The 25,740-nt window shown below is 36.2% G+C and overlaps 1 protein-coding gene across 1 annotated transcript in view; it reads left to right on the forward strand.

Annotated features, from left to right (window-relative positions):
- The first annotated feature begins 212 nt into the window (after nucleotides 1-212).
- SAC3B (SAC3/GANP/Nin1/mts3/eIF-3 p25 family) overlaps nucleotides 213-25,740 on the forward strand; it is a 92,754-nt gene continuing 67,226 nt past the window's right edge. Inside the window, exons 1-3 of the mRNA XM_089797353.1 lie at nucleotides 213-395; nucleotides 506-801; nucleotides 894-1,102. Coding sequence (XP_089653479.1) covers nucleotides 554-801; nucleotides 894-1,102 — 457 coding nt within the window. The 5' untranslated portion in view covers nucleotides 213-395; nucleotides 506-553. The remainder of the gene's footprint in view (nucleotides 396-505; nucleotides 802-893; nucleotides 1,103-25,740) is intronic.

The raw sequence follows: 25,740 nt of genomic DNA on the forward strand, positions 1-25,740 counted from the left end.
TTGTTCAATAATTTTTTTCATAAAACTGAATAAAACCCTAGCAAAATAGTGTCAGCCAATCATAAATCTGAAATTAGCATATAATAATTTCATTATTTTAATAGAACTCCTCAAACTTTGCAATATAACATGTGCTTACCACGAAAAAAGAAATAAAGGAGGTGAAAAAAAAACGTTACTAATAATCCTAATAATCCATAACGGTATTCTGTGTAGACAACGAATTGAAAAATGAAGTCTGAAACCGATTAAAAAAAAAAAAAAAACAATTAGAATTTGAGGGAAAACAAGGGAAAACGGTGCTGAATCTGAACCCTGGATGGAATCCCGGCTGATAACAGAGCACACCAGTAGTAGGATTATCAGCAACGACACGAGCGGTGGCAGTGGAAGAGGTGAAAGGAAATGAAGAAATCCATTCGAATCAAATATAGTCACATTTACATATTTCGTGGTCAATTCTGGTAATGAAACGCTGGAACTTGAACGCTGAGTTTTGAAACAGGTTGAATTCTCAGACGTGCAAATATCAGCAGTAGCAGCGGGCGTGGAAATGGCTTTCAAGGGCTTCGATGGGAATTCAGGTCCTGTGGCGCCTCCTAAAAAACTCATCTCATTCGGCACTTCTGATCAATCCCCTCCTCGCCCTTCAAATATTCCAAGCAGAACTTCTCCATCTCCACCGCGGTCTCGACCCAAACCCAGAAATTCACCTTCTCCACCTCATGAACCCCTTAAGCCAAAGCCCAGAGCTAGGTCCACTTCCCCACCTTCTCTTCTTAATGATGATGAACGCCAAAGGTATTTTTCTGCTCTTGCTGGGTGCACGCTATAATATTCCTATATTCAATGTGTATATGTATGTATCTCTATGGCAATGATTGGACCTGCAGAGAAATGGAAGCAAAAGCGAGGAGGCTGGCTCGTTTTAATACTGAGCTCAGTGACTCAATTCGTTCTTCTTCGCCTCCATTGGGACGTCAGCAACAGCAACAGCAACAGCAACAACAACAGAATCCCCAGCAGAAGAAGGAAATGGATGAGACCATGGACTATGAAGATTCAGAGCCCATTCTCGGATCCTGCCCAGACATGTGCCCAGGTAAGGAGGGTACCATCGAATTTCATAAGCAGGACTTCTTTACAGGTTCTATTTAGTTTTTGTTTAATTCTGTTAAGCCTACCCCACAAAGTTTTCTATAGAAAGTTTCACATATAAGGAGCTCCATGTGTAATGGATTCATCATTCACTTTGATGATGGGTTCTCAAGCTACACTTGAAACCAGTTGAGTACACCTAATGAATGAATGAATGAATGCGATTTAAATGACGTCCACGAGACCACTTAATTGTTTTAGTGACTTTTAGTCCTCAAGACTTCTAGGGTTTAAGAGGAAACATGTGGTGTATTGAAGGAACCCTAAATTGGCAATTCATTTCATTTTCTTGCCCAGATGATAATGAGCGGCAACGTTGACCCATTATATCTTTGGTGGCTGAAATATATTGGTTTTAATATCAAGCAATAGAAGGCTTCGACTTGATGCCAAATTTAATCAAGCCGAATTCTTATACCGGACCTGAATTAGCACATTAGATGCTAGGTTCGAGCTGATGAGAATATGGATCTTGTTGGGTCCTGAAATGGCTGTTTTAAAATCCTAGAACATAATTTAACATTCAAGGACAAGGGTTGTCATCATGAAACTGAAACCAAAGTTCATCTACACATTATGGAGGTTTAAAGCCCAATTGATGAGAGTCGGTAATCTATCTTCTCAAGCTCAGTTTAAACTCAGGAGGGTGTTCCTACACGCATACCTTAACAAAAATTTAAATAAAATAAAATGAATGACTAAAAATAATAAACAACAACTATCCCCAAATGAATACTTGAGCCCAAATCTTGTCACCAAGTCAAGTATAGCTAGCTGCATAAGATCTCTATATAGCTGATAATAACATCATTGCAGCATATGTAAGATGATGATACAAGGACATGATTCACAAAATATTTTTTACTGGAAATGCTCATAGACAGTACTTTTCTTGTTTTTTATAACTGAATCATGAATTGCAAAATATGGAAATTAGCTTTAATATTATTAGTCAATGATTTTGTATGTTTAGAACTAAGTTACCACATTCACTCCCCCTTGATCGAAATTGAAATTTGGTTTGAAAGAAATTCTGGTTTGTTGTGAATTTGATCAAGTTCGGCTGCAGACACTCAAATTCACTAAAAAGCCACGTAAGGACTTTCTAAGACTTGTGGACGAATTTGGAACACTTATGGTTTGGAGTCTGGACACATGAACCCGGAATGAATTTGGGGCCAATTGACTGAAAACATCATTTTCTTTGACTTTTTCATAAGTTTTTTTTGCCAACTTAGGTCTATCCGACTCTCCAACCTTAAATTTGACCACTAAAAAGTCCAAAAAGGTTGTTTTATATGTCATTTGTGCTTCAACATTAGCATAGTGGTGTATGGACTTATTCGCTACTGCATATATATATTGTAAAATATATTCTTGTACAGACGAGCCCAAAACAAATTAGATCTCAACCCAAAATTTTTTGGGACGAACTTTGAACCTTAATCTCAAACCCACATTCGTATCAGAATTGGAACTGGCAACTTAGGTTTAGAAGCATGATTGAATCATCTGTTTCTATTCAAATAGATAAGATTAGTCACAGTTTACAAGAGGGCAGCAATAGTGAAAGAAATATAGGTGGTCGATCTAAACAAAAATAAAACAGAGTAGATATTAGGCACCTAACATACCTAATCACCCAAAGTTATGATATATGAATCCATATGCATGAAATAAAAGATCACTTCAAGGTTTATAGTTGTCTTGACTCTTATCAATGTTATGGCATTCATCAAGTACTGTATTTGTGATATTCATATCAACATATGTGACAAGAGAGAAATTGGACAAATTATTACAATTTCTTTAAAGACATAGTACAACCCTAGAGGCAGTTTTATCCCATATGTCCACTATAGTTGCTGACCTTTTGATGCTTCTGAACCACTATAGTCTTGAAAACTTGACATTCAACATCTGAAGACTGAAACCCTGAAAAGAGCTTTACATTTGTAGAAGTCCATTGAAAATTTCAATGACTAATTCCTTGAATGAAATAGGAACTGAAACATATCGAAAATGTTAATTTTTTGAACCAGAATACAAGAGTGCAATATGCAGAAATACTATATCAGAAGACACAAATATTTATCCTGGAAAAGATCCTCCTCACTGAGGGAAACAGCCCAACTCACAGAAAGATAGTTCCTTTATTCAGATTTTCAAATCAATTACAAATAATATCCCTGCCCCTTATTGATGTCTCCAACAATCAATGATCATTCTATGATCAGAGCAAATAAAAATCAACAGAGTATTGTTTTTCAGGAAGTCACGATACACAACTTTCAAATCACAAAATAGTCTCGATACATATATAGTTCTGCTCCTATACCAAGCATGACATTAATATCTGAAATGAAATACATATGATCTTCTAACCTTCCAAGCTATTGAACTCACAACCGCCTGCTACAGAAATACTCTCGATGTCACGAAGCAATATTCAGTTATTGGCAACACACTCACGGAAATATAAAAATAATAATCTCAGAAAAATATGAACTGATTCAAGAAGGAATGAATCAATGCCTTTTCAAAGCAAATCCTTGACACTGCCCAGAAAGACACCCTTTGGTAGTCAAAGAGTCATCACTTGGCAGTTACAATTTCTTAATGTTTTGAGTCCACCAAAGGTCACAAGAGCTACACGATCATTATGAACTGACAACACTTAATCTTCCTCCAAAAATGACTATAATGGTAACGACAATGAATTGTATGAACTGTAGAAAACTTCTGATGCCACAAATGTGACAATCACCAAAAGACATGAATACGGGCTGGATGGAATACATAAATATGTCTCTAAAACAACCTACGGAGAGTCACATAGAATGATAAATACACATAGGATAAGCTTCACAGGTATGCAAAATATCTCCTGCAGCTACAATCATTAACATTCCCTCTTAGCAATGGAGATATTTTCAGATTTTCATGTCATGTATTCTCTCAACCTAACAAACATAAGAAGCTGTAACAAAAGTAAAGAGAACTGTTGGTGTAAATAAGTATTTACTATTTACACCTTACTTAAGTTTACTTAGGTTAATGCATCTTCATTTTAGTTGTCATGTAGATGTTGAAACTAGAGCCTAGAAATCCATAAATATAACCAGCAATAAGAAAGAGAGAAAACAGAAACAAAGAACACCAAAATTATCCTGGGAAAACTCTTCGAGAATGAAGGGAAAAACCCAGCCACACAACACAAAAATATCTTTATTGATAATGAAATGTTCAAGTGTACAATGTTTATCACTTAATGTGATATATATAACAATAGGAGAGACTCTTCACATTATAACCGAAGGTCTCTTGAGATTCTCATAACTCCTATAATAAAATATGACTCTTCGAATATTCATGCCTCAATGCATGAGAATGACACATGTCATTACATTCAATATTACAATTTAAACATAAGCGTCCTTTTCAGCTGAACGTAACAATAACGGTAATAACCTTCATATTTCCAGAGATAAAGATTTCTATCGCAGCGACCATCTTCAACAGTAGACACCTAAGAGTTTGCATATTCATATGAGTTTTTATGTAGATAACACAGTAGTTTGCAATCCAATTGAGCACGTGTTGTCTACTACATGTCTTTATGAGATACACCTTTGTATTCTTATACTCTCATTGTTGCATGCACATTCATGCACAATGGAGTATAATCCACTCTTGGTGGACATGTGCTTAGTTATGCTTATCTCTTGCATGACTCCTAGTCATCTTGATTGCCTTTATATACAAGGCACTTCTATAATGTATTCATCCAATTATCCGATTAATCCATTCTCATTTGATCATATCTTGTCTCTCTTGTGCTATCTCTGGAGCTTCTAGATCTTGGCATTTCATTCTTGCCTTAGGTAAATTCTTACATAGTACGAAAGCTTGAGGCAGATTCTTACATGGTATTAGAGCCAAAGGAGCGTTCATTGCATAGCCATTGGAGATTTTTTTTTACAGGTCAAGATTGGAGCTTTGCTCAATCTTGCTGGTGCAAATCAGATGTTGGCATCACATTTAGAAGGTCAAAAAACCCCTGAATCAACTTTTGTTTCATCAATCTTGGACATCTGAGGTGAAATTTAGAGTCATTTGATTTTTAGAGGTGCTGTAATGGTGATTTAGGAAAAATAATTACAGAGGTGATTTTCAAACAACGATATCTCACTCATCTGGAGTCCTTTTTTCGATCATGTTTTTGTTTTGTTTTGGGGTAGAATTTCATGATCTACACATTGCTGCAGGTTGTTTGTGATCTCTTTTCTTGAATTTTCCTTAAAATTGCAAATCCCAATTTTCATAACTCTGAGGCTTCGTTTGGGCCCATATGGACACATATTCAGTGTTAAGTAACATGGATCGGTTTTGCAAATGTAATTACATTGCCATTGTTATACATATGTTCCAAATGCAGATTTGGATCTTATATAAGTATGAGAGAAGGAGACATGGTGTTCATGGGAGTTTTGTATCACTTACATAACATATTAATAATTGGATAGCCGACACAGTGTATCAAACATACAATTCCTCTCTTGAAAAGTTATTGCTCATGGGATATTAGAATAACTCCAATGTTCCTTACACCATTGGATACTCGCTCAGTTTTATCGATGTGATTCGCTAGTAATCATGTAGGCGGCCTTACGCAAATTGTTGAGGATGACTTGGACTTTGGTGGGATGAAGGTGATGGTGGTTTGGTTTGTGAAATGTGTGGAGGCAGATAATGTTGATGGTGATGATGATGGAGGATGTGTCTGCCAAGGATGATGTTAGTGAGAAAGCGGTGATGGTGGAAGGTGAGTGGATGTGTTCTATTACTTGACTTACTTCTCTAACTTCCCTCTCTCTAAACTTCGACTACCCAGCTACTCACTATTCTACTCCTACTCCTACGAATGGAAGGTTAGCAAATGGACAGGGATCGAACCTAATGAGAGCTGACCAGCGGCCTCACTTTCACATGTGCAATGATTCAAAGGAATAATAAACTAGTTTACCACACAAGGCTTCCCAACCAGCCACTAGGATGCTAGTGGTCTAGTATTGATCCCTAGCAAACACCTACTAATGCTACCATACAACTATCCATCTACTTTAACCTCACTTAAACAACTTCAAATGCAACCAACTTTAACAACTTGAAAGGAAATCTAACTATGTGGAAGTAGAAAACATGCAATAATACCCAATGTTCTTAATCACCATGCAAGTCACAACAATGAAGAAGAGAGCAATTTTGGTATTATCTTAGCAACAATTTCTCCAACACTTTACAAATGAGAGCAAATGGCCTTATATAGGGGCCAGAAATACAACAGATGGTGGAGATCAAAACAAGATCAATGATCCAGATTGGATCCTAAAAACCCTAATTAGGGTTTCCACCCCATCGGCCAATAAGAAGCCGCCACCTCATCAATGGACCAATGAAAAAAGTACAAAAAGTGGCAACTAATGAGAAGGCGCCAAAATGGTGGCCAATCAGAAATAGACACTTGTCCTATTCTAGAAGAAAGAGAAATTTGCCACTTGGGCTTACATCAAATGATCTTCTAATATAACTCTTCCCTTTTCTTTCATTTTTTTAGCTAAGGCAATGAACTTAGCTAGCCTTTCGTCAACTTCTTCCATAGGAGGACAAGGTGTGTGCTTCGCCCTGAGTTCCGCTAACTTTGCCACGTTGCTCGTTGCTTGTAGTATCTTTTTGTGATCCTTCTCATATTCCTTTGCAAATCCAATAAAAGCACTGAGAGAGGAAAGGGTGCCCAAATGCTTTTTCTTGATAGCAACCTTTCCCAACTCATCCAACCTCGATCCAAAATCTGTCTCGTTGACATCCTCTTCTCTGATATCCTCAAAATCAAGTGCCACCCCAACGTTGCTCATCATGGTTGAAATAAAAGTGTCAACGCTTGGGCTGTGCCATGCAATCTCATTATATATTTCTTCAAGTGTTCTAAATCTCGTAGTCAATGCAACAAACCAAGATTCAACTATACTCAATCCTCTCTCATCAACCAACCTGGCCTTTTGCAAATATGCCTCTGGTAGCCCAGTGAGCGCCTATAGCCTAGGAATAGCTAAATCTTTGATAGGAAGGAAATCTTTCCACTCCTCTTCGAATAATCTGAACCTGTCTCTAACAGCCACTAATGACTGGAATGTCGAGATGAAGGCAAGAAATTTCGCCCCACTTGGATTGTATCATGGATCCAACCCCTGACTTCGTGTAGCTGAGCTGATATCTCTTTTCAATTGCTCCCACTATCTTGAGGAAGGGCTGCCTGATGCAGCTGTTGGATGGGCTGGCAATCTCTCCAATATTTGTTCTCGGCCTCCAACTTTACTATTCTTTCATTAGCCTTTCTCAACGTTTCTTTGATTGATGCTATACCTTCCTAGACCTCCTCACACTCCATATCATCTGTATTCCTTCCCAAGTTATGTTCCATTATCTCATTCTTGGGCCATAATCTCATCTACTGCTTTGTTGACTGTTGGAATAGCAATCTGAACCTTTCAGTGACCATCACTGTCGCTCTTGATTACCCTTGCCACCGTTTTTGCCATTTGTTTTTGGTTCTCGCTATCACCTTTTTCCATTAACCCTTGGATGTCCTCAACTGTATGGGTAGTTACCACCTCGCCTCTTGGCATAAGCATTTGCTTTAACCATAGTGGTGCAGTGCATCTCCCCAAATCTGGATTCGGTTCGACTAACAAAGCATCACCAACAGCCTCAGGTGCCTGACTTGTTGCCTCAATGTCAATTGGCCTATCTTCTTCTCTACTAGTTTCTGCCATATCATTTCCTTGTTGGTTCTCCGAGAGAGGGGAGTACTCGGTGCTCTCACTATAGCCACTTGATTCCGAATCAGAGCTCACCTCTACAGCGGCCACTTTATCACTTGAATTGACCTCTTGGCTTCTAGCCTCAATTATTCTTTCTCTTGATCGCACTACCTGCAGTCTCTTGGCTGGAGGTACCAGATGTTCCTTGCCCTTCTCTACCTCCAAAACTTTTTTCTTGCCGTTTCTAACCATTTCCTGTTGTTGGCTACTTCCTTCATTCCTCTGCTCGACTGATTTTGCTTGTCTCTCTTTTGGCATCATCATCTCATAGGTAAGGGGAATCCTTTGCCTTTGTAGCTTCCTTAGTTTTTCAATTATACCACGACTTAGTATGTAAATCCACTACCCTTGTAACTGCCTCCAAGGAAGGATCCTGATGGTCATCCCAATCCACTAGATTCAATTCTGTTCCTTCTACTGTATCATAGTCTTCTCTCAGCACATTTTCATCATCTTTCAGTTGATTCGGAATATCAAGGCCTCTCCATTTGATAGCCCTCATCATGTTCACCGATAGCCTGGAGAAGGCTAGCTTTCTCACATGAAAGTCATCTTTGGTGTTGGCCCAAAAGTCTTATATGGTGGGAACATGCTTGAATTCATTTCCAAGAGATACCTTGATAAGACCATTAGGATCAAATCCTTGCCTTGCTCTGTACCATCCTAGATGATACCATTTCAATTCCTTCTCTACAGCTTCAAAGGAGGCCCGATTTGGGCAACTATCATTGCCAATTATGATTGAGAATGTAATGCCTGTTTTTCCTTTGTTTCTTATCATTCTATCATAGTGCTTAGTCGGGAGGTTACCTTGGAAGCCTTTTGGGATAAATTGTACTTCTTGCCACTCTAATGTAGGTAAATTGCGGAAATTGGATGAACCAACTCCCATACTTCCTAATTCTTGCTTTTGCTTCTGGTGAAAGTCTCTTAGCAGGTGTCTCTTGTAATACCTTTACTGTCTTCATGGCGAAGGCATCACAAAATATCTTGTAATCCTTGTTGTTATGCAAATGGAGCTGCGGATAGTATTCATGTACCAAATATTGCCCCGGCCCCCTACCAACTTCTGCTAAGGCCTTTAGTCCCAGACTCTTGTACAATCTAGCAATTAGGTAGAACAGATAGGAGCCCATGTAGAATTGCCTTTTTTTTTGTACGGTTCTGAGTTGCAATTCTAAGTTCTCGTTTATGATCTTAGCCCAATCAAATCTTCTTTTCCTCTTTTCAATTTCATCAATGAAGAAGTACATCCAGTTTTCAAATTGCATCCCTTGAGCTAGGCCCATGATCCGGCTGAGAAGAACAAGATCACCATATTTTGGCTTGAAATCCTCCATTGTGAACCTTGATGATCTGCTAACACCTTTCTTTCCCTCGTGAATCCAATTCTGCTTTAGATGCGTGAAATAGGCCTCTTGGTTCTCTTGAAATGATTTGGTTGCTTGATCCATCATCACAACCATCATGCCTTTGTACTGGGGAATGTTGAATGTTTCTTCGATTGCTTGTTCGCCGATGTTGGCCAACACTCTCTCCCCTTCCTCAAAAATGATGGAATTACTATTTAGATCAAATCTGGATGCACATTCAATAATCAATTCCGGACACGGCAATGTAGGAGGAAAAGCTACCGCATGTACAATTCCGCTTCTGTATATCCTCTTTGCCAAGGGGGATTGTCCTTCCTTTAGTCTATCCTTCATCCTTATCATGTCCACTGTGTCGATATTGGTGTCGGTTATTCTCTTCATTTTCGAGAAGGGTGTTTTGGGTATCATATCCTCTTTGTCTTTCTTAGTGTTTGTCTGCTTGGGATTCTTACTTGCACTAACATCCTCCATACTTGTTGCCCTATTATGGGATGGTAGAGTGGTGGACCAGAAGGCAAGTAGAACCAAGGGAAGCAATCCTTAGACTAGAGCGAAAGAAGGATGTCAGCTTAAGGACCCCTTTCAACTCTAAATGATGAAAATTCACCTTAACCAATAATCGTATAGCGACTTTTCGAAATTAGAACTAGACCTCAAGAACTTCAAATCCTTTGCAAATCAGAAATTTAAACATCTAAAGCTATCCACCACAAAGAAAAAATTAGACTTTCTCATCTATCCTCTTCCTTAACAAAAATCACCTAAGTCTGATATAAAAAGTGCAGTCCTAAGTGGAGAAAATCAGACACTCACACAAATCGCCCATGGCACATAAATCAGATCTGTCCTAGCAGAAATCGCCAAATAATGGAAGAAATCTGCCCCTTGCAAAGTCTTCTAACAATGAGAATTCTGTCCCAAGAGGAAAATCGCCAAGGAAAGGAGGAAATCTGCCTTGAAGCTAAATCGCCAAACACCTAAAATCTGCTCCTCAATGAAATTCGCCTAAGCATGGAGAGGAAAAATGAAAAGTGAGGAAGAAGTGGGAGAGAGGCCTCCTCTTATACCCAACTTCTCACTCCCTCTAAGCCAGCCGACTTGGTCCTGGAGGAGGAAAAAAAACAAAAATTAAATCAAAGTCAAGGCCCACAATTAAATACTTAGCTAAAATTTAATTTTGCCAAAAAGAAAATTGCCCTTTTAAATTGCCAATTAGCCCCAAATTGCAAAAAGAAATTAAATGGTGCTTTGGAGATGTTAAATATTTCCATTTAATGAGGATTTAGTAATTAATACGTTATTAAAATTGGATTTTGGCTAACCAAAAACCATTTTTTCAATATTAAATTACCAATTTCATTAAAGGCAAAAAGCTTTCAAGGCAATTTTAATCTATTAAAGCCAATTTTTTTGCAATTTTCCTTCAAATCGATTTTGCTATGCCAATTAGAAATTTCTTGACAAAAATAAAATAAAATTGCTTCTAGATCTAAAAATCGATTTTTGCAATTTAGCCTTTCTACAAAATTAAAATTTTCACCAAAGCAAAAATTTGAGATTTTCCAAAACCCAAGTCTAACAAAATTTTTCTTTTGAAAGATTGTTCAAATTTTCACTGTTATATCTGGATTTTCAAAAGAAAATGTCTAAGTGCAAATCTACAATTTTATCTTGCCAAATGTTGCATGTTGAAATTTTGTCCGGCCTAAGGATGAAATTGGTGGCTCTGGAAAATCGGGTTGAAATTAGGTGAAAATAAATCTAGCCCTTTCTCGACTGGCCTTGAAGGTGTCCAAGGCGTGAAATTTTCAAAACTCAATTTTTTTGGACAACCCAAAAATTTGCTGAGTCGATCAAAAAAGGGGGTCCCCAAAGAATTTGGGTGATGGTGTGAGAACCTCACAACACATGGCTCTTCAAGAGACATGTCTCCAAGGTTTAAACATCATTAGTTAGTTTATTAATAATATAAATAACCATATGTATAATATATACATTATTATATATATTATATATATAATAATATATGTATAGAAAAGAATATTTATCTAATGATGGTTTACCATCAATAATGAAACTCATGATCATATTGATCTGATTGTAACTACAACCTTAACACTCCCTCTTAGTTAGGAAGAATTGATATAGAACATATTATGTTTTTGAGTACATGAAGAGATATCATCACAGTATGAATTTCCTAAAATGACATTTTTAAGGATATCAACATAAAACTATCAACACACACACATATATAATAACATATATTACATATGTAATTGGCTTTGATTCACACTGATGCTAAATTTCTCAACACTTCTTTACCAAAGAGGGAATTGAAGGGAATTCTATAACTTTAATATAAGTTTAAACACCACCTTAAGTGTGGTCTATAATAAATCTATGTTATGGTGTTGGCAAGATCTGACCTGAAGAACCATAACAATTTAATTTCATGGTGTCCGGCAAAATCCGGCTCGAAGAACCATGATGAGTTGTTTGTCAAGGTGTTTGGCAAAATCCGGCCTGAAGAACCATGATAACACTCGCTCCAACACATTTTGGTGTTAGGACATAGGTCTACTATTGATAAGATTGTTACCTTCAATGTCAAGGTGTCTAGCAAAATCTGGCCCGAAGAATCATGATAACACTCGCTTCAACACATTTTGGTGTTAGGAGATAGGTCCACTATTGATAAGATTGTTTCCTTCAATAGTCACCTTCTGTTCATTGTCATAACCTTTGGTACTCTGGGACAACAACTTAATGTAGTTTGTTATGGTAACAGGTCCAACTATTGATAAGATCATCACCTTTCAATAGCTCCCCTCTAAATATATACATCAATGAAAAATCATCATCTTTCATGACTTAATCACAACAACATTATGTAGTAACTCACATTATATCCACCATAAACCAGGTCAGAGGGTGGACCCACCATAGCTGCTACTAGAGGGTGGAACAAGGGTTTTCACCTTAGACTTCTCTCTCATAGAGGAGAGCGCGTTACAAAAAATTTCTCTTAGAACTTCTCCTCATAGAGAAGATATCGTCCACAAAAGATTGCATCTCAAAATTTCTCCCTCTAAACATCGATCTTGGGAAGTCAGGTCCTCTAGTTACTTCCTTAGAAACTCTCTTCACCCAAGGATGCCTGTTGAACTTAATCTGAATCTGATATCAATTTCCTGATTTTCTGGTGATAAGTCATCACTTCCTCATTATATACGTAGGAGTAGGCCCATCAACATCTGATAGTTACCCACATGTATTTCTAGACTGCCTCTGAGTATCAATCTTCTAAGCTTCTGCATTCCCTTAGAAGAAGTGTCATACTCCCTCTTAATGAAGAAGGATCCCATATATCCAATCATCAAAAATGTTTGCTTCAAGAGCCTCACTTAATCCATCTTGATCATTAGGGTCTTTAGAGCTACTATCATTAGATTGAGTTTGTACAATATATGGTAGCCTGTGTAAAGTACCAACCTTCTTTTCCTGTAAGAACATCCTCTAACATAAAGGAAAAGATCAAGGCAAATAATCCTTATAGTATATATAGAATTACAAATAAGAGAGAGACTACAAAGAGTAGATAAATGTAAAAGATAAAATTACTTATCTACACATAAAGATTCAGAAATTGTCTTTTTAGATTATTTGAGAATGGAACATCTCCCCTCTAAATAAGGTTCAAGTGGGAATGGAACATTGACTATTATTCCCCCCACAATGTAAAATTTCCACTCATTCTTATACTGTTGAAAATTTTGTATAAAAAATGACAATTCCTTTCTAAGTTCCAACTTGCTCTTTTCATCCATTGAAAGTCCAAATATTCATTTAGTTTAACAGTAGAAGTGAACATGTCCTTCCATTCTATCAAACTCATCCACAATACGCCAATATCTTGATTAATTATGATTGTGCCACATGAATGACTCTACAACTTATATGTCAAGTTTCAATCATCAAGTATATATACACAATTTTAAACTAATCCAAATTGGATTTTAACTCCTAAGGTAGGGAGATAAACTAGACATAGATACAGAAACAATTCAATATTTCACTATATCTATGATGAGTGAGTTTAAAATGCCATAAATGACCCTGTCCCTTATCTGACATTTAAATTGCTTACGAAATTTAAAGACGATTATAAAGGACAAATCAACTGCTGTTTAAACTCCATGCCTTAAATATAAACAAAAGGCTTTTTATTTATCATTACAATATTACATTTGAATTTTCTATTACAAAGTCATCTTTACACCCTTATTCCTCCTCACAAAATCTGTATATCTTTTTATAATTGCTTGTCAAATATATCTTAGAATGTGTCTTCCTTTTCCAATTTATACATTCATTATCAAAAAGTCACATCTTATGATATGAAAAGTCATATCTTAATGATAAATTAACCAAGATTCTATAGTTAAAATAATGGCAACCTTTGTATTATTATGTTGCCGTAGAAATTCTAAGAAGAATCCATTCGATATCCTATTAAATTAACGCTAACTGTGGATAAGCGTTTGCTCCATATGCTGATGGACCATTATATTATCCCTTTTTCAGGTCGCTGATTATGTCAGTGTGTTGTTTTACTCCTTTACACATCTCCTTCATACTGGTCCTAATGCCATGTGGAGTTTGTTTCATCATATTCCTCGACTGGGTGTATTTAAGCAGCTCCCGACCCTTTGCTGCAATTTATCTTTCATTTTCCTCCCACATGGGCTCTTTCTCTAAATCTGCTTTATTTACTCATATATATAGCTCCCTATTTTAAGAGTATAGCTGCATCCTTATTTTTCTTGTGGGATATACTTTTTAGACTTCGTAATTTATATTACTTTTTGTGCCCTCCTTTCTCCTCTTTTTATATTTGTTTTTTTATATATAACCCTCATGGCCCACTGAGCAGCATGTCCTTTCATTCTCGCTCATGGTGCCTTTTTGAACTACGGTAATCTTTTAATAAGCTACACTAATATAATGATTTTATTTTAGTTAGTTGGACCATTTTAATTTGTAAACTTATTTATTAATTAAGTTTGTTGTATTATTACTTTTGTATCTAATTACTATTTATTTATTCAACAAATGTTGATTAATTCAATATGAGAAATATTCATATTGTTATTAATATCTAATATTAATTTTCTTGTTATAAGTTATAGTTCTTTAATGGTATTAATATTGATTAGTTTAATGTTCTCAACATTGATAATGGATAAGATATATTGGTCTAGCATCACTAATATTGATATTAATGTATGATCATTCTAATGTTTTAGTATTAAAATTGTATTTATCTTCTATAAAAAAATCTCAGTAGAGACTTTTATCTTTATGATTTTATGGGGATATGACAAAGAGACATTGCATAAGTTGCAAAAAAAACTTAACAACCCATATTCTATAACCATTATCTACCCGATCTCAATCTTTAATAAAACTTTTGCAAGGTACAATAAAGTTTGGAGACAATAGTAGACGATCACAACTCGACTACTTCTAGCAAGTACAAAAAGCTCAACAATGCAGTATGCACGAAGATGCTTCATTATTGAAGGCGATGGTTTCAAAATGAGCCGTTTTACCTTTAAGACAACCGAACTATCAAAGATTATACACCTCTGCATTGAATGCAAGGAACATGGTGGCGAATGTGTCTTTCAACAGCAATACAACTATGCTCATAATCACGATCATGAAGGCATAATAAAATCCAAACAGATAATAATAGGATCACAACAAGACCTTCACAGGTAGAAGAGAAATGTAAACACAAACAACAATGCTAAGGATCAATGAAAACACAAAACACATGTATGAATCATAGTTCCTGGTGCTACCAAACATTAGCACATGAGATGCCATTTAAAGTTCTCATGTCATAGAGTCTCGCAACATGACAAATACAATGACTACACCCATATGTGATAAAAGCAAAACTTGATCACAGATTCTTTTGAAGTGATAGCATCATGGATTCCCTCAACATGATGTTCATCATGACTACTCCCATGAGTGAAATAAATACAAGATCACATCACTGAGTCACTCAATGTGATGCTGTTATGGATTCTCTAAACATGACATCCACTATGGCTACTTCCATGAGTGGAATATGCACAAGCTCTCATCACGGAGTCACTCAACATTATTTCGTCACAATGTCCCTTAACTTGATGTCCATTGTGGCTACTTGCACTAGTGGAAAGAGCAAGAAGAGCTTTCCCTTCAAATTTCTTCGTCTCAGAGAAAAATGCATTACAAGGGCTTTCACCTCAAATTTCTCCATCTGAGGGAAAAATGCATTACAAGGCCTTTCACCTCAAAGTTCTCCATCTTAGAGAAAAATGCATTAGAAGAGCTTTCACCTCAAGTTTATCCGTCTTAGAGAATAATGCATCACAAGAGCTTTCACCTCAAATTTCTTTGTCCTAGAGAAAAATGCATGACAACACATAATAAGAGCAAACGATGCTGAGACTCCCTAACAACAAATACTTCTTCTCAGTGATGACCACATTCTCTCAAGTTTGATTCTCATAATTACTTAAAATTGGCTCAAATGTTTGACCAAACAATGGCTTCAAACAATGAGCTTTTGAAGCCACACCGCTTCTTGAGCTTGCTGATCCTTTGCAAAGGACTTGGTGCTCTCCCTTTGCCACTGAAGTTCCCTCTGATTCTTCAAGCAATTGCACCAACCTCACGATGTCCTCGTACAAAGATTGTCTGCAATGCTTGCTGTATTCAACACATACCTTTGTAACTTCTCACATGCTAAAGTCTAGGTTTGTGCTCCTCTACCTTATCCCAAATCACTCTCTACTGAAAGTTTGTGAAGCTACCAGTGACCAATCCATATTGACTATGCAATTTTGTTCTTTGCAACACTGCAACCCATTTAATTGACATCTTCACTCTTTCACAAAACTTCCTCTTGATCTGTGCTGCCTCAGAGATTGCAATGAAACTCTCTAGAAGTGAACTTCCCTCTATTAATCTTAGAACCTATATGCTCTTGACTCATGCCTTGAATTCTTGGAATTTAACTCCCGCTGATTGTCATTTCCTCCTCTTAGAATTAGCTGATTGCAATGATAGGTTCTCCGTTGTTTAGAGTCTTAATCTTTCTCAATTTCTTTGTTGATGCAAACTCTCCATGTAAAGTCCCTCATTGGAACCTTATTTAATTTATTCCAAATTCCCAATTAGGGTTTGGTTTGTAATGTCCCCTAATAGGAATAGTTTTTCATTCTATTAGATTTAAGTTATCTGTACAAATTATTATCGTTGGTGCTTACTTTATTACTATTCCAGCTTAATGACAAAAGGAGTCGGTGTTATCTAAGTTGCCTAGATACCAACTTTCAATCGATTCCCTCAGTTTATGGATCAAAGCCCTTAAGTCTTTCTTAGGATTTTTCCAACAAGGTGCTCGGGGTTGCTGATCCCCACCCTATGTTGGGACAAACATCCATTGTTTGAATTTATCCAAGCCTCTCCTTGGTAACACTTCAATCTTCCCTTCTCAGCCAAATAGTAATAGGACCTAAATATATGTATATATGTATCTATACATACATACATACATACAATCTTGATTATTAATAATATATGTACCTTTATGTATATTAATATATTTTAAATATATTTATTATAAACATATGAATATATAATTCTGAGTTTATTATTACTGTATATGTAAGACTTTGGCTCCTCAGTCATAACAGAATTTATATATAATATTCAACTATCAGAATTACTTGCTGGTTGCTTGCCAGCTGTACAGCTGATTTGCCAAAATGGCCAACACTCTTTGTTGATATGTATTTCTTTTGTATTCTTTCTGAATATCAAATAAATAATAATTTTTCTTCCTTTATGATAAGTAATAATTGTATTTATAATCTGCCATTCTTCCATAGAATAGCAGTATGATATATATTGAATAAGAAATGCCCGATCATGCTGAATGGGGTGAGAGAGATCTTATTTTTATATCTTCAAAAAAGAATTGATGTCATCGTTTGATTATTGATAAGACACCTCATTCACTTCTCCATAACTATTAGTTTAACTTTACAAAGAATACCAATTATATTTTATTATTATGATAATATTTCAATTTTCATACATTATCATTAATATATTGAATTGATTTATATTAAATATTTATTATATTATTTAATGAGCACATTGTTATTTTAATGTTTCTTTTATTATTCTTATTTCTGCAAGGGGACATGACACTACATCCAAGTCTGACCCAACCTTGTTATGAGACAGCAACTTAGAGTCTTAGACGAATGACTGCAAATGAAACCTATGATCATATCTCTAGTTGGATGTTAAAGTCTTCCTCTATGCGGTTTCAGATAATTAATCCATCATCCTTCGGCTCCTTGATCCATCCTGCAATCAAGAGAGATTGATAATAATTCATAGAATTAAACTACCTTGAGGAGAAATATACAGACCAATGCTTAAAAGAATACATAAATTACTATTCTAAAGTAATACCTACATAAAAGATTCATAAAAATTATTCAATAGTATGAAGTGCTTATCTGAAGTTATAGGCATTAGCTTCCCCTTGGATAAAAAATAAAAAACTCATGCTCCTACAAGATTTTAAGGCTTGTCCAACACCTCCAACGAACACAAATAAACCTGCAACTAAAATCTCGAATCTGCTGTAGCAAACTGCGCAACTCAAACAGGACAGCCAAATCTCTAAGCTTCACCCAAATGCCCTCAAAACTCACCCAAGTGATTGAAGTCAAAACAAGAGGCTATGGAAGGTTAAACAATGATCTGAAACTCCCAGCGAAATGAGACCAAGATTTAAACAATTCTTTGTATGGAGCCCATCACTAATCAAACCAGAGACCAACAACAATTTCGTACAATCTTCTCCAAAAGCATGATATATGATTTTCCACAGAAATAACATAGCTTACCTCAACACTGAAAACTTGAGTATCCAACAAAAAATAGACAACTAGCTTGCTGATCATTTCAGAATACCTGTAACAGACTGAGATCATCCCTGTTCTCTATCAATTTCTTATGAATCAGCATATGTGAATCCATGAATCTTGCTAACTGAATCTCCAGTCATGCAATTCAAAATTTCAAACAAAGTAATAAGATCATATCTTTACTATAGTATTTAGATCAACAATACAAGATCCGAATTATAAAATTGATCATGAAAGAATATACATGGAGAACCCTTCTTGGGAAAAATGTGGAAATATAATGGAGATTTAACAAAGAAAAGTTTTCACTTTTTTAATCTCAGAATTTCCTTTGTTCAGAAATGTAAAAAAAAAAATCTGCCAGAAGTGTGATTAGGAATTTATTAGGGCCAGACTTTATGGTGGAGGCCCCAATACTTTCTTACAATGACTAATTCAAAACTTAACACAGGATTATACTACGGCATCTAAATTTCAGAAAAGTAATACTTTAGAATAAGAGTCCTGAATTTTGACACTGGATTCTTGATGAGGTGAAGCAACATCAACATTTGCAACAATGACTTGATGTTTTGGTCTTGAGAAACAATCTCTTGCAAAGTGACCATATTTGTCATATCTAAAACATTGAATTCTAGAAGATACTTCTTCAGTTCAGGAGCTGAATTTGAATCCTTATCTGCATTTCTCTTGAAATTTACTCTTCTCCATTCACTTACTTTTCTTTTAGATGTATGAGCAACAAGAACATTATCTTCTTAATGATGAGATTTTCAACTAGTTCCTCTTACATCTAATCTGAGTTCCTCTTGAATACATTGGGCTCTCAAATGACCAAATCTAATTAATTCATCTCTTCCACTAATTCTTTGAATAAAGATCCCCAAGAATGAGGGAGGCCATTCATAGCTAGCATAACCAGGTCTTTGTCCTCAACTGAATGACCAATAGCATTTAGCCGATCCTTCAATTCTGTAATCTTCATCAAGAAAGATACAATAGATTCTCCTCTAGCCATCTTAAAATGAAGAAGTTGACATCACAAGGCTGGAGCTCTACTTGTGGTGTTGAATTCTTACAAATTTTGAAAGACTCTCAAACATCTCTTTAGCTGAGTTCAACTTGGATATAATAGGTAGAATATGATCCTTAACAAAATCAATCAATATCTTCCTTGCCATGATATTATTCTTCCTGCATTGAGCTTTAGGTTCAACTACATCAGACTTCACGTAGTTGAGGAGATCATTTTCTTCAGGAGCAATGGGGACTTTAAATTTCCATGAAGTAAAGTTGGTTGCACCATCCAGTATATCTTCAACTTTGAGTCCAGTCACCATTGTTGGGAGCTGAAATAAATTTGCTAGAAGACAAGCAAAGAATATTTCAAGGCTTAAAGAGTTCTGGTTTTGGACCTTTTCTTTAAACCTGACTTTGATACCATGTTAAATTTTGAACCAGAATACTAGAAATGTAATAGCCAGAAACTTTAAAACACAAGAACAATCACCACAAGATATTTATCCTAGGAAAACCCTCTAGCCTGAGGGAAAAACCCAACCACACTAAAAAATAGTCCCTTTATTGAAAAATCAGGAGATTCAATACAAAGCTTCACAAACTTATATGGAAGAATGTCATCTTCAACAATCTGATATCACATAACAATTTCTAGTAGAATATCCTTATAGGATTAGATATCTATGACATATACACTTCTCCTTTGAATCAGAAATCACACATAAAACTGATGATACAATAATCATACACAGAGTGTTATATTGCTGAGCAATACGCATCAAACTATCTCAGACCTGCCAATCAGATCGAATCACAATAATCATCAAGAAAATATATACATTGCATGGCACAACAATGTATCACCCTATTGCTTCAGATGTTAATGCAACAGTGGATCACACAACCACTCCATACAATACCTGCATATCCTTTTCACTCACACAGCAATATATACATGCTTCACGGAAATTACACAGAAAAATATATATGAGAAGAACTAACAGCCTGAGAATACATAAGCAGGCTGACATGGTGCTCAAACCAGTGTTATTAATGAATCATCAATTATGAGAAAAATCCTATTGTATATGTAGACATCACAAATCGTCTAAGGCATCTGTGATTGCAAAGAATGAAGCCCATATTTCCCTCCCACGAACTGACGACAGTTACTCTTGCCATTTCAATCACACTTGCCATCTAAGACACATCGATACAATAATATTCCCGACGCCTTGTATTCCGAAAACAACAAGGACAGTGGAGATAATGATGCTGATCTGCACATCAACATAATCTCACTCCGTCTTGTGCTACCATAAACATGACTATCCAGCATCCGTCCAAGCTCAAATCTGCCAAGAAATACTATGACGAAGGAGACCAAGAGACATTGCATAAGATTCAAAAGACACTTAACAACAGATACAACCCCTGCCGTTCTGTTACCATTATCCACACAATCTCAATCTTTAATAAACTTTCTGCAAGGTGTAATAAAGTCTAGAGATAATATGTAATGTCCCTTCTTTGGGGACATTAGAGTTGTTAAGAAGGAACGAATTTACAATATTAAATTTGACTATGTAAGCTTGAGATTTATTATTAAAGGTCAAATTAATATTCCATGTGGTCACAAGAGGACGAGGAGGAATAAGATGATTTATCAGAAAAAGTTGAAGAGTCACAAGGAATAGGATGAAGGCTAGAGAGGAGTTGAAAAGTCTTAGTTTGTGTATTACAAGGGTAAGAGACTCATGGCTGGGCATGCTTGATTTTATGATTCAGTTCAGTTTTCTCTCTTGTGAGAGTTTTCAGAAAGCTTCAGCTTTCAGCTAGTTTGAGGACGTAGCCCCTTGTGCTAGCAGACAGTGGATGCAAACCCATTGTCTCAGGAGACATCAATTTAGATGTTTCACATGCGCTTACAGGTTCTTATTCTAGTATTCCAATCTAACTGTTAATCTGTATTTAGGATTGGATTCGTAGTGCTGGTTATTGTATTGCTATTGTATAATACAATAACGTAATTTAGGGAGTTATAAGAGTTGCTGGTTTTACCTTATTAGTTTGTAATTCATGGTTATTATATGTTCGACATCTTGGATGCTATTGTGAAATAACAAGTTATATTCATCTGGAGAATCTTTTGGTCTTAGCATTGTATTCCATTTTTGCACACATCTGAGTTTGAATGTTGTATTTGAGAAAAGTTGATTTAATTTCTATTGGTTTTCGAATTTGCTGGAAATTATCTGCAAAGTTTTATTTATAATTATATTGCTAAAATAGAAATCAGTTAATCTCCGATTCAGGATATTACAGTGATATCAAAGCTAGTCTTCCTGCGAGCCTGTGACAGTGTAACAGATTCGTGTATGCTGCCATCTTTAAGGGTAGATTTGCATGCCAGAGTTTTAGTAGAGGTAGATGTCCAGAAAGGCTTATTAGAACAAGTTTGGTTGCCTGTGAGTTTCAAACTAACAACACAAGGGCTTTACAGTTCTCTTAGCCTTATCTGGGTTTGACGAGCAAAACCTATTTTTCAGCTTTGTAGTCTTTGCCCCTGCAAGCATTATTCCAACTGGAGAAATTTTGGATAGTCTGAAAGTATATTATAAACTCAGAATATTCTAGCAAAATGGAGCAATGTTGGTTTGTATTTGTTATGTGGAGGGAAGAATCAAGAGCAGGTGCAGAGATTTTATTTAATTTGCTTGAGTACTATTGTTGTCGTTGGTGACTTGGAATTAATGAAATATTCAATCTAGACAATGAATTTTAAGAGCCAAGATTATAGTCATGGGACATTATTTGGAAGGAAATAAATTTAATCTTCATAGTCGCATGCCGATTCATTACAAAACTAGAATTCCATTTGTCGAGAGGTACATTTCAATTTATTCAGATGATTGATGATATTGTGGGCCCGTTCAATTTCTTGTAGTTTAATGTTTGATACTATCTGTCACAAACATTCATTGGGCCCATATTTTAAAGGCTCTATTAATATTGTATGTCGCACTCCTATAGAAACATTCATTGGGCTTATCTTTTAAAGACTATTAATATTGTATGTTGCACTCCACATATCTCTATGGGCTGTCGGAAATAAGAATTTAACATTTCAATGTTAGACTATATTCAGAGCTTTAATAATTCATTCAAACTCTCAAATTTTGCCGTGGAAAATTATGTTATTGAAGTGTTACAAATTATGACAACTAGAGCTTGTGATTATAGATGAATTTGTGTTGTGTGAATAATTAAAAAATTTGCAGCATTACATTGGATACAATTGAGGGCCGTCCATATTGCTATGAAAGGCATATTGATGCTTGAGACCGAACTATACCTTGGAAATCCATAGATCATTGCCGTTACAATTAGCATGCGATTAGTTATTTTGAGCATCATTGAAGTCAAATTATTAAGTGCATGACGGGCTTTATGCATTCACTCCAATATGTTTTGTTAGGAGTATTGTTTGACAGTTACAACAGGGAATAATATTGTGAAGGTAACACCAATTAATCCTTGCCGAGATTCAAGTCTGTGAATGGGCTGTATACACATTAACCAAAGTTGGGAAGCATTGCTTGGCTATTGTTCTTGGTAACAAAGATTACGAGTGTCCTATCTGTTCCTTCAGCCACATTTAGATTTTTGAATTGAGCGTTGGTGACGGCAATCAGCTGGGCGTCAAGACAAGAAGAACCCAGACTATAAGCAGAAGGTGAAGTCGGGTCTCGTTCCTAGTGTCACATGTCTCATCTCCTTATAATCAACAAAAATTGAAGTGGTAACTGTCACCAGTGGAAGCACTCGATGATTGGTTGCAACAAGAGGTGATAATAAGTATGCAAACCTCTTTGGCATAAGTTTTGTAACATGTCTTAGCGGGGATGTTAGCGACAGTCAGGATTAAAAATAGTGACTTAATAACGTATGCAAATAGGAATCGTCAGTTGTCCACATTAGCATCTAGGGCAGACAAGCGGGAATCACAAGCCAAATAGGCAGACTTTACATTGCCAAGTAAGGAGTGATAATGTAAGTTCAAAAGACTCCAGTTTGGACGTATATGGAAAATTGGGCCACTCATAGCAGGTCATCACATAACAACGATGTGTGTAGGCAGTAAGATTATATACTCCATAAGGGACCATCACGACACCGAGACTAACTCTTCTGTTCATATCCAAAACTGAAGTAACCCAGTATTGAGTAGACAACAGTTTAAGGGTGTGAGACAAAGAAGACCAAAAGTACGGTACTTAGCATGCAAGAGAATTAATCAACCAATAACACCCAATGTTGGAGGGTTGTGAACATAAAGCCATACAAAAGAACTTTTATCTGCTAAGGATTGGCTAAGGCTAGAATTAAAGAGACAGGATGGAGGAAATGTACAGGTTGATGAAATTTCCATTCAGTCAAATAATTTGGATCAGGTTGATCCCGTTCAAGTTGATTTGTTGTTAGGAAAGGCATACTCAGATTGGGGGCACGTAGGAGATGCTACAACAGGATATGATTCATTGATAGCTTCCTGGCCAAATGATTTCTGAGGATTCTTAGCAAAGGGAATACTGTTGAAGGAAAATGGTAAAAGTGGTGATGCAGAGCACATGTTTATTCAAGCAAAATATTTAGCACCTCCAAAAGTAAAGGCTTTTGTAGACCGTTACACTAGCAGATAAGATGCTCTGAAAGTTTAGGCATTGCACTGTCCAATCGATTTGCAGCAAAAGCCAATTTTGCAACACAATATATAGCATCTCAGAGTGTGTTGTCTTCTGCATTAGCACTTGGTACTGAATGAGTTGCAATGAATCCCCTTTAGTCATCAGTTGATACCCAAATTATGAACCCTTCTCCTCAATTCTAGAATGATTTTTTTGGACAAACTCATAACGAGAATGCGCACCAGTGTTGATCAATCTGCATTAAAAGCAGAAATACTTGATGTCTATAGAGAGTATAAAACTTAACCAAATTCAGAATGACTTATTGTTTAGTGATTACATGGATTTGCATCTAGAGCAGTGAAATAAGACTGATATAGCGAAAAGAAAGTATTTGGAATTAGTTCTAGATCTCCTTGCAAAAGACCAATGCAAGGGTGTGTATGAAAAATTTCCAACAGACCAAAATCATCAAACAAAAGGTCTTGAAAAAGTAGAGAAGTTAACCCCACTTGATTTGCAATTTTCTAATGATCACGCAAAAGAGGTGACACAAGGTACAAGTTTCTACATTAGTGATTGAGAGATTAGCTTTGACAAGTAGGCTGAGGAGATCGGCTGCACTCCAGGTAATAGTAGGTTGGAGTCTTTGTGTGATGAATCATATATTTCCTATGCCCATGATAGGAATCAAGAGGAACAATCCAAGATGACACTACAAGACGATGAGGTGTACCAACATGATAAGGAAATGCATGCATTTAGAAATCAATTGAAGGTTAGTAAAGACATGGTGGCGGCATCCTTGGTGCAGTATGACTGTACCCAAGAGTTGATTGAGGAGCTCTACAGGAAGGGGAAGGTGACTGGTAATGCGTCCGATTTACAAAAGGTCAAAAAAGCCCTCCAGACTATGAAATCAGATTACTTATATCTGCTGTCCAACAGGGATTATATTTTTAAGGTTGCTGAGATTAATGCAGCATAGTCAAAAAGGGAAAAGGATGAGATTGAGGATCTTAACAGGACACTTAAGTATGTTCGGAAGGCATTGAGTGAAACTCAATTTTCTTTACAGAGAACTAGAAAATCAAATCAAGCTCATGGAACTCTCGAGAACATGAGAACAAAATGTGGCAGGAGTTCTTCCAGGAAGTCATTGATGAACTTGATAGCATTCAGTAGATGTATGACTTGGATAACTGCCCAAAATGGTTAAGTAGCAAAACTTCGGAACACTTTCAGTTTGTCGACAACCCATTTTTTGAAGTTGTTGCTGATTGGATGTCCGACAATCCTCTTTTTGTGTTAAATAAGGGATCATCTCTTATTTGCCACGAAGAGGAAGAGTTTGATTTCAGAGTTTGGGGTCCTGGTTTAGACCCTAGCAGTGAATCCTGATCTCAGCATGGCAATGATGAATCAACTTCTATTGTTTTTCATTTGATCAACCTCAACATATTTTTCGATTTCATCCCATTCAGGAGTTGGGTGAATTTTTTTCATCAGCCTCTGAATAGTTCTCGGTGGAGTATTTATTTGAGGTTTGTGGTTATATTCTCAGCATCGTTCATACTCATAGCATCTATGCGTTTGGGAATTCTCCAAG

Source organism: Cupressus sempervirens, chromosome 8, assembly GCF_028749045.1.
Source record: "Cupressus sempervirens isolate cs-2001-9-10 chromosome 8, ASM2874904v1, whole genome shotgun sequence".
Taxonomy (NCBI): Eukaryota; Viridiplantae; Streptophyta; class Pinopsida; order Cupressales; family Cupressaceae; genus Cupressus; species Cupressus sempervirens.